At 38.8% G+C, this 13,063-nt stretch overlaps 2 protein-coding genes across 7 annotated transcripts; one reads left to right on the forward strand and one right to left on the reverse strand.

Annotated features, from left to right (window-relative positions):
- Positions 1-1,109: 1,109 nt before the first annotated feature.
- Tceal7 (transcription elongation factor A like 7) lies at positions 1,110-10,450 on the reverse strand. Of its 4 annotated transcripts, none has more exons than XM_060374351.1 (4): positions 10,402-10,450; positions 3,471-3,536; positions 2,608-2,652; positions 1,110-2,254 (listed from the first exon to the last, which is right to left on the reverse strand). In XM_060374351.1, the coding sequence occupies exon 4, from the start codon at positions 2,230-2,232 to the stop codon at positions 1,936-1,938; it is 297 nt and encodes a 98-aa protein (XP_060230334.1). In that variant the 5' UTR covers positions 2,233-2,254; positions 2,608-2,652; positions 3,471-3,536; positions 10,402-10,450; the 3' UTR covers positions 1,110-1,935. The 4 variants fall into 4 exon arrangements, with proteins under 4 accessions (XP_060230334.1, XP_060230335.1, XP_060230336.1 ...); XM_060374352.1 differs by having other exon boundaries at positions 1,110-2,246; positions 10,402-10,439; XM_060374353.1 differs by lacking the exons at positions 3,471-3,536; positions 10,402-10,450 and adding an exon at positions 3,343-3,449 and having other exon boundaries at positions 1,110-2,246.
- A 420-nt stretch (positions 10,451-10,870) lies between these two features.
- On the forward strand, positions 10,871-12,434 carry LOC110541995 (protein BEX2-like). 3 transcript variants are annotated; one of them, XM_021628666.2, is made up of 3 exons: positions 10,871-11,140; positions 11,395-11,470; positions 11,809-12,434. In XM_021628666.2, the coding sequence occupies exon 3, from the start codon at positions 11,814-11,816 to the stop codon at positions 12,201-12,203; it is 390 nt and encodes a 129-aa protein (XP_021484341.2). In that variant the 5' UTR covers positions 10,871-11,140; positions 11,395-11,470; positions 11,809-11,813; the 3' UTR covers positions 12,204-12,434. The 3 variants fall into 3 exon arrangements, with proteins under 3 accessions (XP_021484341.2, XP_021484339.2, XP_021484342.2); XM_021628664.2 differs by having other exon boundaries at positions 10,871-11,050; XM_021628667.2 differs by lacking the exon at positions 10,871-11,140 and adding an exon at positions 11,254-11,275.
- Positions 12,435-13,063: the final 629 nt, after the last annotated feature.

The raw sequence follows: 13,063 nt of genomic DNA on the forward strand, positions 1-13,063 counted from the left end.
AATGTTAAATATATGTAATTATTTACCACAAAGTAAAAGTTATCACGCCATTATTAACAGTATCCCCTTGCCTACCACATAACTCTCAAAATAGCCAGACTCCAGTGTGAAAGTCATCAGTGTAAGAGTGTTGACAACTGCTTCTTATGTCAGTTAACACATCATGTACATAGAACAAAATTATTGTCCATTGAATTATCCATCTATGAGGAACATTAATATAATCCATTTTTATAATTAATAGTCAATAAAATGTTTGATTGTTCTTGGATTTGGGGAAGTTAAATGTGTCCATCTTTACCCTAAGAAAAGATTTTGTATTTTGTAGCATTTAATTTTCAGATGCTAACTTAAAACAACAGGCTACTACAGTCACCTATTTTCATTAATTAAGAAATATAATTTTAAAAAAGGGAACCCGGAAGAAAACCACATAAAGACATGACTTCAATTCTACTAGGGTGACTGCAATAAGAACATTTAAGAAAAAAAACATGTTGTCTAGAGAGATGGCTCAGTGTATAAATATGCTTACTGTGTAAGTGAGAGGACCATAGTTTGGATCCTCAGAGCCCACATGAAAGCTTGGCAGGTGTAGCAGCTGCCTGTAATCCTAGTACTTGGGATTTAGTCACAGGATACTTAGGAAGGGCTGGCTAGATATAGTATCTGAAGTTGGTGGGTAAGGTTTACCAAGAGACCCTGCCTCAGTAAATAAAGTTGGAGAAGATCAAGGAAGACATCCATCAACTTCAGGCCTGCACAAGCACACACACATTATCTACGATGTAGAGAAATTAGAAACATTATGCATTGTTAATGGCCATATTTGAAAAGCAGAGTAGAAATTCCTGTAATCATTAAATAGAATTAATCTATGACCCAACAACTCTACTTCTCAATATGTATTTATGGGAAAAAAAAAAAGATGTCCCAGGACAGTGAGGAACTGGCAACGTTCCAGCAGTGTTACCTGTTTTAAATGCCACTAGAAGGCTGAGGTTTAAGAAGACACTGAGAGAACAATTCATTGGAAATTCAGTGAAGTTTTGATACATAAGGCCCCCAGTGCATCAGTGACTGTGGGGCTATTAGAGAGCAAAAGACCAAAGCAGGATGTGGGTAGAAACAAAGGTGGGGTTTAAAAGCTGAGGGTTAAGGTGGAAGGCCCCACCTCTGCCTTCTGGCATTGTTCTTGAGCATATATTGAAATATTCCATGTCCTCTTTCAAATGTATAGCTCTATACAAGCTAGGTTTCTGTATGAACATTTGCAAATAAGATCTCACCAAATATTGAGAGCTATTGTCCCATAGCAGTTCTATATAAAATATCTGTAAAACAAATATTTTCCCTATGAAATGATCAAGTCTTAAGCATATGTCTTTTATAATGGTCAGTTTATTACTCTGGCTAAGGAATCCAAAAATAATTAGCAGTTGACATGCCTTTCTTATACTTCTGCTATTAAAAAGTTGCTGTTCCACTGCTTTCCAAAGGTGACTGATAAATCTTTTTCATTTATGTCTAATTGTTTTCCTTTTTGGGATACAAAATTAAAAATACAGATATATATATTCATTGTATGGAAAATAAGAGAACACGGAATACATAGATTCACCTCTTCGGCATAGAATAAGCTTTGCATGGTATTATGCATAAATGAATACATAAGGCATACACAGTGCTTCATAGCTTGCAATTTTTAGTTTACGGTAAATTACTAAATGATTGTCCTTTCATGTAAATGAATAAAACTTCTTATTAAATCTGTGGGGTGAATCTGGAAGATGAGGTGTAGACAACATGAGGTTTGTATATGACCATAAACAATACTGAAATATTGAAGTGAAATGATGGCAATTACTTATAAAGAAAAATTGAAACAGAAAACAGTGGAAATATTAACAGAAAATAATTTCTGAGGCTACTGCTTTAAAAGGGATGATCCCGAGATTGGGTATGGTTATAATGCAGAGCCCTAAATTTTTTTCTCAGACTTCTTATTTCTTCCAAACACCTTTCCATCTCGTCTTCCTCTCCTGTCATTTCTTCACCTTTAAAATGCCTATAGTCTATGTCTTCTTTAAATTCTTCAAGAGACTGAAGCAGCCTCTGTCTGAAATTCCCTTCCACTTGCCGGGCTTCAAATGCTCCATGGGGTTGTTCACCCTCTACCTTTGGCTCACTGCACTTGGGCTTTTCTTCTTTTTCTTTGCAGGACTTTTGCATGATGTTGTTGTTTCCTGTTTAACTCCACAGAGAAAATACAGAGACAGATTATTTTCTTACTTTTGAATAATTTTCTTTTAGAATCAATGTATTAGTCCATTTTCCTACACCTTACTGACCCACAGTTCCAGCTTTCAGAAAGTGAAAATATCTCAGCTTCTTCCTCAGCTTCCTGTCCAATCTCCTTTTTCTCTTTCCAACCCCTCAACCCCGAACCCAACCCTTTTGCCAGAAGATAAATTGAATGGCTCCTCTGAAGAGCCATTGAGGCTGCCAATTTTACCCGGCATTGTCCCTTCACAAGTCCCACCCCTAGAATCCCAGTCTAAGTGACTCCCACACACTAACTTGTACAAATGCAGGGTAGTTTCTCACTTCTTTTTGCAGCCAGGTGGTATTTGTGAATAAAGATTCCTGGATCTACAACAGAAATAAGGGATCAGGGAAGAAAGTACTGAGACCAGAGACATTATCATTATCTGGAATCTGGGATTCTCATCACTGGTAATTTCAAGTACTCTACTACCTGTTTTGTTTTTGTTTTTGTTTTCCCCCGATAGCTATCCATCCCTCTAGAATTCTGTGCCTGTTTGCCACTCCTCACTCTCAGGCTTGGCCCTTGTAACACTCCGCATCTCCTATCCCCCATTTTGACCTCACCATTGTAGGTTATAAATGAATGAGGTGAACTATTTTTAAATTATCTCAGTTTTTCCTGTCTCCATCTCATTATTCCAGTCTTTTCTTCATCAATTAACTCACATTTCAGGGCTACCATGTTCTCTGATGAATTGGGGAAAGACAAAGAAGAGGGCAAAGTTTTCCAGGACAAGAGAAGCCCTATCACTAACTCTCTAGGTTTTTCTCAAACCTTACCCCAGTTTCCCTGGTTCTTTGCCAAATATACAATTATTAGACCAGCAAGCTGGTTTAGTGGGTAAAGGCACTTGATACTTAGCCTGAAAACCTTAGTTCAATCTCTGGGATCCACATGGTAGAAGAAGTGAAGCAACTCCTGCATACTGTCCTCTGACCCACACAAATACGTAGTAGAACATGCACTCACAAACATGCATGCAAATACGTAAATTAATAAAAATTAAAACATACGCAATTATCTATCTCCCAAGTAGAGATATGGGGAAACAAGTCTAGATGGATTCCCATCACGTTCAACATCACTCCAAGGGGTCCTGATGGTTTCTGCACACCAATCTGTTGAAATTTAAGAAATTTACCTTCTCTTCACCTTGGCCACAAGTCTTCAGGGCAGTAAAGAGTTCGTACCCAGAGGAGGAAGAAACCTGGATATATAACGAGTTGGGCTCACATCAGTTTCTAATCACGTGAGGATTATGTCATCTTCCAAGTTTTGTCCCTACTTTCCACTCTCCATCAGCAGTGCTGCAGAAGTGGACCTGTCTACTAACCTCCCACCCCCACCACATCAGGCCCTGTCACTCATTTTTGCCTTTGCTAATTTCAGAGGTCAAAAGTGGCCCCTTCTCCTTGTAGATGGAATGTGCCTTTCTCTGATTACCAGGGAGGGGCTGCATCTTCCCATGGTTATATTAACCATCATTCCTTTTTTAGGGGTTGTGTTGAGAGAAAGGATTACTAGTCCTTGTCTTGGTTGCAAGAACAGGTAAGGAGCAGTCTTGCCTCTACTCACCCTTCCCTTAGAAATGAATGAGTATCATTTTCCTTATAGGTTAATATTTGAAAGCAAATTCGAGTATGAGAGATAAACTTGGCAATGAGGTAATAATTGGGTTTATGAATTTTTCCAAATATCTTCCTATTTTTCAACTTTCCATAAACACAAGTCTCATAATTTGAAATATGGTAAAGACATGCGTATTTGGAAAAAAATAATTAAAAATAAGAAGATAAAAAGACCAAGCACCTGTTCCAGCTAATGAAGTCAGAAAATAAATATAGACCTTTTAGGCGGACACATTTTTAGAAGTTCAAAACGTACAGAGCAGTTGGAGCAAGTCCTTTCCAGGAGAAGGTAAAGTCCTTCTATCACATGGTTAAGTAAGACCATAATCCTACAGCATTCTGTGCTTAGGTATGCAGATCACAACAGTCAATCACAAATATCTACTAGTTTGATTTAGCATTTTCACAGATTGTGCCATGCTGTGTTTTATTTATTCCCTTGAATGTTGTGCCCTGATTTAAAAATTGTTATTCTCAGTCTAAACTTTTTTTGTTTGTTTGTATCTCTTAAACATTTTTGTCCTGCTTATGTTTTCTTAGACTTTATTTAGCCCCATTAAGAAAACCAGTCACAGAAACCAGTACTAATCACACAAAACATTTCTTGTTAAGGATTTTAGTTCTTACATAAATGGATTATATACCTGAAAATACGCAATGAAAAAAAATATGCTAAGTTCTTCAGCCTTGTTTATTAAGTAGAGCTTTGTTGTACCCATTTTTAAGGAATGATTAGCTTCAAAAGAAAAACCAGCTAGTGAACAGCCAGAGGAGAAATAAGGCTCTTAGTCCAAAAGCTCACTGGAAACTAAATCCTACTAACACATTTGTAATTTAAGAAGTGGATCTTCTTGTAATTGAATGCTAATGTGACACTTGCATTATCAACACCTTCTTTTCAGTATTGTAAGTGACCTTGAGGTGAAACCATCCAACATCAACTGATAAAAGTTTGCCACTTTTCATTACTATATATAAGGACAATTTCTAATTAAAAAATAAAGTATTAGTTACTTGTCTCATTACTGTCACAAACTATAGGACAAAAGCATCTTTTTTTTTTCTGAGGCAGGTTTCTCTGTGTAGTCCTGATTGTCCTGGAGTCATAAGCAAGTATAAACTACTGATGAAGATGGTCATTAAGATGAAGCTAGACATGAAAGAGTGCATGTGATAAAATTCTGCTTACACAGTGTTCTTCATCTGAAAACTCTACCTATACTTAAAGGAGTTTGGATACTAGTCTCCTGGAATGAAGGGCATTTGGAGTATTGATTCCAAAGATGTGTGGCATTCTGGGGTAATACTAATGTTGAAAGTAATAAATGTGGTTTCATGAGAGTATGTTTAATTGTTACTACTTGTTTACTTTTAAAACTGTTATTTACATGCAAGTAATCATACACATATGAAAAACACATTTCAAATGAGTAATGACAAACACATACCCTCATGAGATCATGCTTATTATATGAAAAACTGCATCACCTAAGAAAGTCATGCTTCTTTGCAGTCAATCCCTGAACAGCCACACATGAGGAGCTTTATGCCTGTGAAAAGCCATGGAACTACTTTAGACAAAGAAATGCTAGGCAGAATTTTCCTGATCATCATAGCTCTGCTGCACTTTTATCTTAAATGGGTATTGTCTATGGACCAGAAAAAAATAGGAATGAAATTCTGAATCAGTGTATACATACGTGTATGCCTGCCTATATTTATGTGTGTGTGTGTGTGTATATATATATATATATATATATATATATATATATGTTAACAAATATATACATATATTTCAATGCACTTTTGAAATCAAGACACACATAGACATTAAGCTACAAGGCTTTAAGATTTTGCCTTTGTTTAGATGACACTATTCACGTTTACAGGTTTACAGGGACCTTGTTTAACTTTTAATTCTCTGTTAATACTGACAGTCATCTTTCAGTGAGATCCTGTGATATTAACATTAACACAGTCTGTCTGTTTAATTTTTGTAGTCACCCTGCTTCTGTGCCTTGTCTGATTCACATGTCTTCCATAATCAGTATGCCTTGTATTTACTTTGACAGCTGCATCTGGCACTTTCCCAGTTTGTATCCTTATCTTACATGTGAATTGCTAGGGCAGATGATTCTCTAGTGTTCTTCTATTTTCTCTCTTTCACCTCCACAGATATCTATGTAAGAAGTATGAGGTCACTTATCCGGTTAGTGCTGTGTATAACAGTCACCTCAGGATATAAAATGAAGTCTGTCCCAAACTGCCACTACATTCTCTTCCAACTTCTACATGCAACTGCCATTCTATTATGCATTTTGTGTAGTTATTCTTTGACTTCTCCTGATGACCAGTACTACCTTCTTAGAGGCAAGTTCTACACTGCTGAGAAATTTATTCTCTCTGGAATGTGATTTAGAGAAAAGTTGAAAAGACTGTTTGCTCTCTATTTTCAAATATACATCTTAATTCTGGATATGAAGAAAACTGTCCTCTTGAGATTTTTATATAGATTATACTGAATGAAAAAAATTAATTTGGGCATAATTGAAACCTCCAAATATTAAATATCCCAACTAATAATCACAGTGATATTTCTACACTTTTTTAGTTTCTTTTTAATGAATATCAAAATTATTTTATAATCTTCAGAACATAGGTATTATACATATTCAATTAGATTTATTTTAATTTTTATTTTAATAAACTTTTTAATTTTTTATTTTTATTTTATGTGCATTAGTGTGAAGGTGTCAGGTCCCTTGGAATTGGCATTACAGATAGCTGTGAGCTGCCATGTGGGTGCTTGGAATTGAACCCTGGTCCTTAGGAAAAGCAGACAGCACTCTTAACCACTAACCCATCTCTACATCCCCTTTAACAAACTTTATTTAGGTGTAATTTACATAAAAATGAAGTGTGCACATTTTGTTTTTATAGTTCTGAGAATGAAACCTGGGCTTCATGCATGGCAGGCAAGCTCCTTACCATTGACCTACATCTTCAATGCAAGATAATCATAGTTAAACTGTATAATCCAATATTTTCACATTAATCAACAGATAAATGACTATCAAGATACAAAATATTTTCCTTTGCTGAATAAGTTATGTTGTGCACCTTTACAGTCAGAAAGAGCGCAACTTTCTAGTCAGACAACAAGGGTCCAGATTATATGTTACTTCTGCTTATTCTAAAAGTCATAGGTTACAATCATCTAGAACACACTCCTCTGTATCTTTTGAGGTTCATCTGTCATATATCTTTTGAGGTTCATCTGTCATTGCTTATATGAGAAGCTTGTTCTTCCCTTCGATCAGTAATGTTCCAATGAATGGATACATAAAATTTGGTTTACGCATTCCTTCATCACTGATTATATTTTCATTCACGTTGTAGTGATGTTGCTATGAACATTCCTTGTCAAAATTTGCCACAAAGTAATTTCTGAATTGTTGTGAAGAGTCCTGAGAGTTGAATTCTAGAACATATGGTTTATGTAAGTTAACTTATCATGGAATTGCCAAAAAAAAAAAAAAATTCCTGCAAAGTGGTTTAACTTTTCACAGGTGACGAATTAACACTTTTTCTGTATCCAAAAAGCAGAATGGACTGTCAGACACATTATCTTTACCATTGCATTGAGTTCAGTTTGGTTTTTAATATTGTTTTCATTTTACTTTTGTTGTTTTGTGGTTTGTTTGTTTGAGACGGGGTTTCTCTGTGTAGCCAGGCAGGCCTTGAACTTATGGTGATCTGCCTGCTTCTGCCTCCCTGAGTGCTGGGGTTAAAGATGTGTGCTATCACACCTGGCTTCTTTGTACTTCTTAATTTGAGTGTCAGGAGTTCTCTCTACTTTTGTTTTTTAGATATCTATTTAATGAACTTGGAGCATGCTGATTTGGTTAGACCAGCTGCCTATTAAGTCCAAGTGATCATATTGTCTCCATCTCCCCAGTGCTGGGATTACAAGGATATATTACCCAGCTGACTTTTTACATGGCTGATAAGGATTCAAACTCAGGTTCACAAGCTTTCCCAACTGAGTGATCTCCTTAACTCATCTACTTCATTAAAAACAAACAAAAAAAATCACCAAAAACAAACAACAACAACACAAAACTATGTCGTTTAAAGGGAAATATTTTAAATTTGATAACTCCAATTACTTGGGGTTTTTTTATATAATTTCTTGTGTTCCACCTAAGGAATCTTTGTTTCCTAAGATTTTAGTGTTTAGTGTTTTTATGTTTTATTTTTAAAGTTTTATAATTTGAGTTTTTACACTAGGGCCTATGAACTAATTTGCGTAAGTAAAGGTAAAAGAAAAGGTCTCTTTTGTTCCTGGAGGAATTTCCATTTGCTTCATAACTATTTGTTGAAGATTACACTTTGCCTGATACCTTTGTAAATAGATGAAATGGCAGGATATGTGTAGGTCTATTACTGGTCTCAATTCTGTTTCAGTTATGACTGGAACACTCCTTTACTAATACCGCAACACTACCACTCTCCTTTAGTAACACCCAACACTACCACACTCCTTTACTAAGACAACTTAAACCTTGAAATCATGGTATCAATCCTCCAGTGGTTTCTCCTCAAAATTAGTTTATCTATTCCAGGTCCTGGGTTTTTCTACATATATTTCACGTGTATGCTTGTCAATTTATAAAAGACTGTGTGCTGACATTGGGAGGTTTGATTAAACAAAATGTGTAGATTAATTGGGAATATTGAATTTCAGAAAAATTTACCATTATATATGTCTATATTTTTTGGTGCTTAATTGCTTTCATCATTGTTTTAGTTTTAGTATACAGCTTACTTCTAAACATTTCCTTTTAAGCCAGGAAGTGATGGTGCATGTCTTTAGTCCCATCACTTGGGAGGCAGAGGCAGGTGGGTATCTAAATTGGAGGCCAGCCTGGTCTACAGAATGAGTTCCAGGACAGCCAGAGCTACACAGAGAAACCATGTCTTGAAAACAAAAACAAAAATCACATTTAAAGCTCATAAAGTATATATCATACATCTGCATTTCAATTTTCAATTGCTCCTCACTAACATATAAAATAAGTATATTTTGTATGTTAATCACGTATCCAAAACCTTCCTACACTGAATTCCCAGTTCTCTGGGGCATTGGCTTTCCCTGTCATCTGCTCCCAGGATGCCCTTCCTTCCCCTGGCTGTCCTTCTCAGCTACCAAAACTTGTCCTGAAATAGATTTACTGTATATAATTTAAGATTATTTAAGACATGCTCATTGACTTGCAAATACATATGAACCATTTGAAGCAGAAATTTCTGAAAGAGAATTGTTAACTTCTTTCCATTCTGAAAATCTTTCAAGATTTTGTAGCAGTATATTCTGTCTAGCCTCGTGAAAATGCCTTGAATGTCTAGGGGCGCCTAAGAAGGGGAGCCATCAACTGCCCTTTCCTTTTCCAAGGTCCAAAAACAGCAGCTGCTGCCGGTAGAGTCTATATTTATATAATGCATTAGCAGAAGAAACAGATGGTTGTTTTTTTTCCCCCAAATTTAATCCTGTTTTCCAAATCAGACTATGATTTCTTTCTTTCTTTCTTTCTTTCTTTCTTTCTTTCTTTCTTTCTTTCTTTCTTTCTCTTTCTCTTTCTTTCTTTCTTTCTTTCTTTCATCTTTCTTTTCCTTCCTTCCTTCCTTTTTTTTCTTTCATTCTCTCTCTGAGATCTCTCTCTCTCTCTAATGAGACAGCATCTCCCCAGGCTAGGCCAGTGTTCCAGTAGAGATCCTCCTGCCTCAGTTCTGTAAGTGCTGGGTTTTTACAAGCAAGAGACACCAATTACCTGCATTTTCTTTTTTTAAATTTTAATACAAACATAATTACTTTTTCCTTCCCAAGCCCCTTCTGTCCAACTCCTTCCAGGCCCCTCCACTCTGCAATTGATAGTCTCTTCTTCTCCGCTATTATCATTATATATAAAAGATGTATGCTTTCCCTTTATCACCAAAAGTACAATACAGAAATGCATTAAGAAATTAAAAAAAAAAATCAGACTGTTGGTAGTGGCACAGGCCTTTAATCCCAGCACTCAGGAGGCAGTGGTAGGTGGATCTCTGAGTTCAAGACCAGCATGGTCTACAGAATGAATTCCAGGATTGCCAGGGCTACCCAGAGAAACCTTGCCTTGAAAAACAAAACAAAACAAAAGAAAAAAAAGGGTCTCTCTGCCATATCACCGCCATCATGGACATGATCCACGTGCAGCCCATCAAGCTGGCTAAGGTAACCGACGTGTTGAGCAGGACAAGATTGCAGGGACTGTGCAGACAGGTGCATGTGGGATTTATGGATGACATCAACAGATCTACAATCTCAAACGTCAAAGACCCCATTAGAGAAGCTGATGTGCTTACACTATTGGAGTTAGAAAGAGAGACTGGGGAATTTGCACTGACCTTGCTGATGGGTCCTAGATATCCACCACTTAACCCATGGGACGACCTGCAGGTGTTAAACAAAGCATTTGTATTATTTAAAAAGAAAGAAAGAGAGAAAAAGTGAGAGAGAGAGAGAAAGAAAGAAATTAATTTTAAAAATCTGCATTAACTTTTTTTTTACTGAAGGAAAAATGGAGAGCTTTGGTAAGTGATGGGACAGCAGAAGGAAAGAGGGCCATCCTGAAAACAGAGGAGAGGAAAAATCAATCCCCCAGAGAAATGGGAATGGCAAGTAGCCCAAAGAGGACACACTGCCCTTCTCTGTCGGCCAGTAAACGCCCAGGGCTTAGAGTGACAGGCCCCAAGCTGGAGATGTTAAGGGGACCTGGAGGTGAAGAAAGGGTCTGGACTTTGCACAGCAAGACACTGAGGGCAGGAGAGGGAAATAGGGGCTGGGGCGGAGCTTTGGATTGTGACGCGGGTCCCACGTGACCAGCCCACGCAGGCTCACACCCCTCTCTGGGGTCTCTGGAGCAGCCCTTGCTCGCTCACACCCTCCAGGCCACCATCCCTGGCAGAAGCACCTGTTCCTGGTAGTGCAGCTCCTGGTGCTGCAGAGCACGCAGACCGGGCTGCGCGGAAAGCAGGAGGCGGAGCGACGGAGCTGGTGAGGGAGCCTGCAACCTGGACCCAAGGAACCCTTTGCTGGGGTCCCGCGACGCCAGCCCGGCCATCGCAGCGCAGGCCGAGGCTGCAGGTGGTTGTCCCCGTGTCCAGCGGCACTGCTGCCGGATGGGGGCGGGCCCAGGCAGAGACCCTCGGGGACTATGAGCATGCGCCCCGCGACAGCTTCCCATAGATCCTGGCTCCCCTGCGTCTGGGATGCCCAGGGGTGATTGGTGGGGCGGGGCTAGGTGGTGGGTGCGAGTCCCCAGGAAGAGCCTGCCCCGGGTAGGGGTGCCCAGGGCAGTGGCACGGGTCCTCCTACCCACACTTCTGCATTTTCCGCAGGTCTGAGGAGCTTCGCTTCGCATCCTACCAGGTGTCCAGCATCGCTAAGAGGAGGAGAAGACAAGGATAGGCCCAGGTGGGTGCAGGGTCAGTGCTGGGAAAGGGAATGTGTGAAAAGCTGAGCCCTACATCCCAGAGCCCAACTTGCCCCCTCCACTGCATCCTTCTTTTCTATTCTATTCTTCCATTTTGGTGACGCAAATACTTGGAGATGGATCTGAGGGAAACAAACAAACCAACAAACAACAACAACAAAACGGTGGGCTTTGGGGACATGTGGATTGGAATTAGGCTCTCTAGAGAGCCCATGGGCTTCACAGGTGGGGAAATTAATTTTGGAAGGTGCGAAGTACAGACTCTGTCCTTGTTGCTGATCAGTCAACCGAGAAATCGTTTCCTTCCTTTCTTTCTCAGGAGCAATGGAGTCCAAAGATCAAGGAGTCAAAAATCTCAACATGGAAAATGACCATCAGGAAAAGGAGGAAAAAGAAGAAAAGCCACAAGATGCTAGCAGAAGGGCGCCAGCTGTGGCCCTGACTTTCGAAGCTGGCGAATATAGTGTGCCTAGAGGCAGTCGCAGGTGGTTCCGAGTTAGGCCGCCCATCGTGCACTACAGATGGGACCTGATGCATAGGGTTGGAGAGCCCCAGGCAAGGATGAGGGAGGATCATGCGGAAAGGTTTGGGGAGGACGTGAGAAGGCAGCTCATGGAGAAGTTAAGGGGAAGGCAGCTGAGCCATAGTCAGCGGGCGGTTAGCACTGACCCGCCTCACCATGGCCATCATGATGAGTTTTGCCTTATGCCTTGAGTCCTGAGGTTTTCTCTCAAGTTAATAGGGGGACCCCTGCTTCCAAAACTTACATTTTGTGATGTACTGCTGTAAAATTTTTGAGGTTACTTCTTTTATGTGGATCTCTTCCTTTTATCAGCTTCTAGTTGAAACTTGTGTTTTTCACTGTAATTCTTTTTGTTAGCAGAATTTATCAGTTGCATGAAAAGATGCTTGTTAAATATTGTGAAACTAATAAAGCATATTTAAAAGGCATTCTCTGCACTTTTACTTAATTTTACTGAATATAGTCATATAATTGGAGTAAGTAGTGTTGATCACTCGGAAAACTGAAAACAATTTTCTTTATATTCATTTTTTAGAATTGAAGACATTTAATGAAGAATTTGGTGGCTTGAGATATGGTTTAGCTCTTTTTAAAAAACAAGTTTTACTTTATTATGTACACAATGTTGTGTCTATATGACAGAAGATGGCATCAGATCACATTATAAATTGTTGGGAACCACCTTGTGGGTGGGAATTAAACTCAGGACCTCTGGATGAACAGCCAGTGCTCTTAATCTGTGAGCCATTTCTCCAGACTAAGAATGGTGTAGCTTTTAAGAGCACCAGCTGTTCTTGCAGAGGATCCAGCTCTACTTCCTAGCACCCACAAGGTGCCTCCCAGCCATCTGTAATTCCAATCCCAGGCAATCTGATGACTTCTGGGTACCAGGCATACATGTGGTGCACAGACACACATGCAGCCAAAGCACTTATGAATAAAACAATTCTTAAAATGAAAATATTTTAATAACTATAAAAAAAACAATGTGAGAACTTTCCAGACTTATGACAATCTCAGATCCAGTTTATCATCTGGCATCTGTTACTGA

Source organism: Meriones unguiculatus, chromosome X, assembly GCF_030254825.1.
Source record: "Meriones unguiculatus strain TT.TT164.6M chromosome X, Bangor_MerUng_6.1, whole genome shotgun sequence".
Lineage (NCBI taxonomy): Eukaryota > Metazoa > Chordata > Mammalia > Rodentia > Muridae > Meriones > Meriones unguiculatus.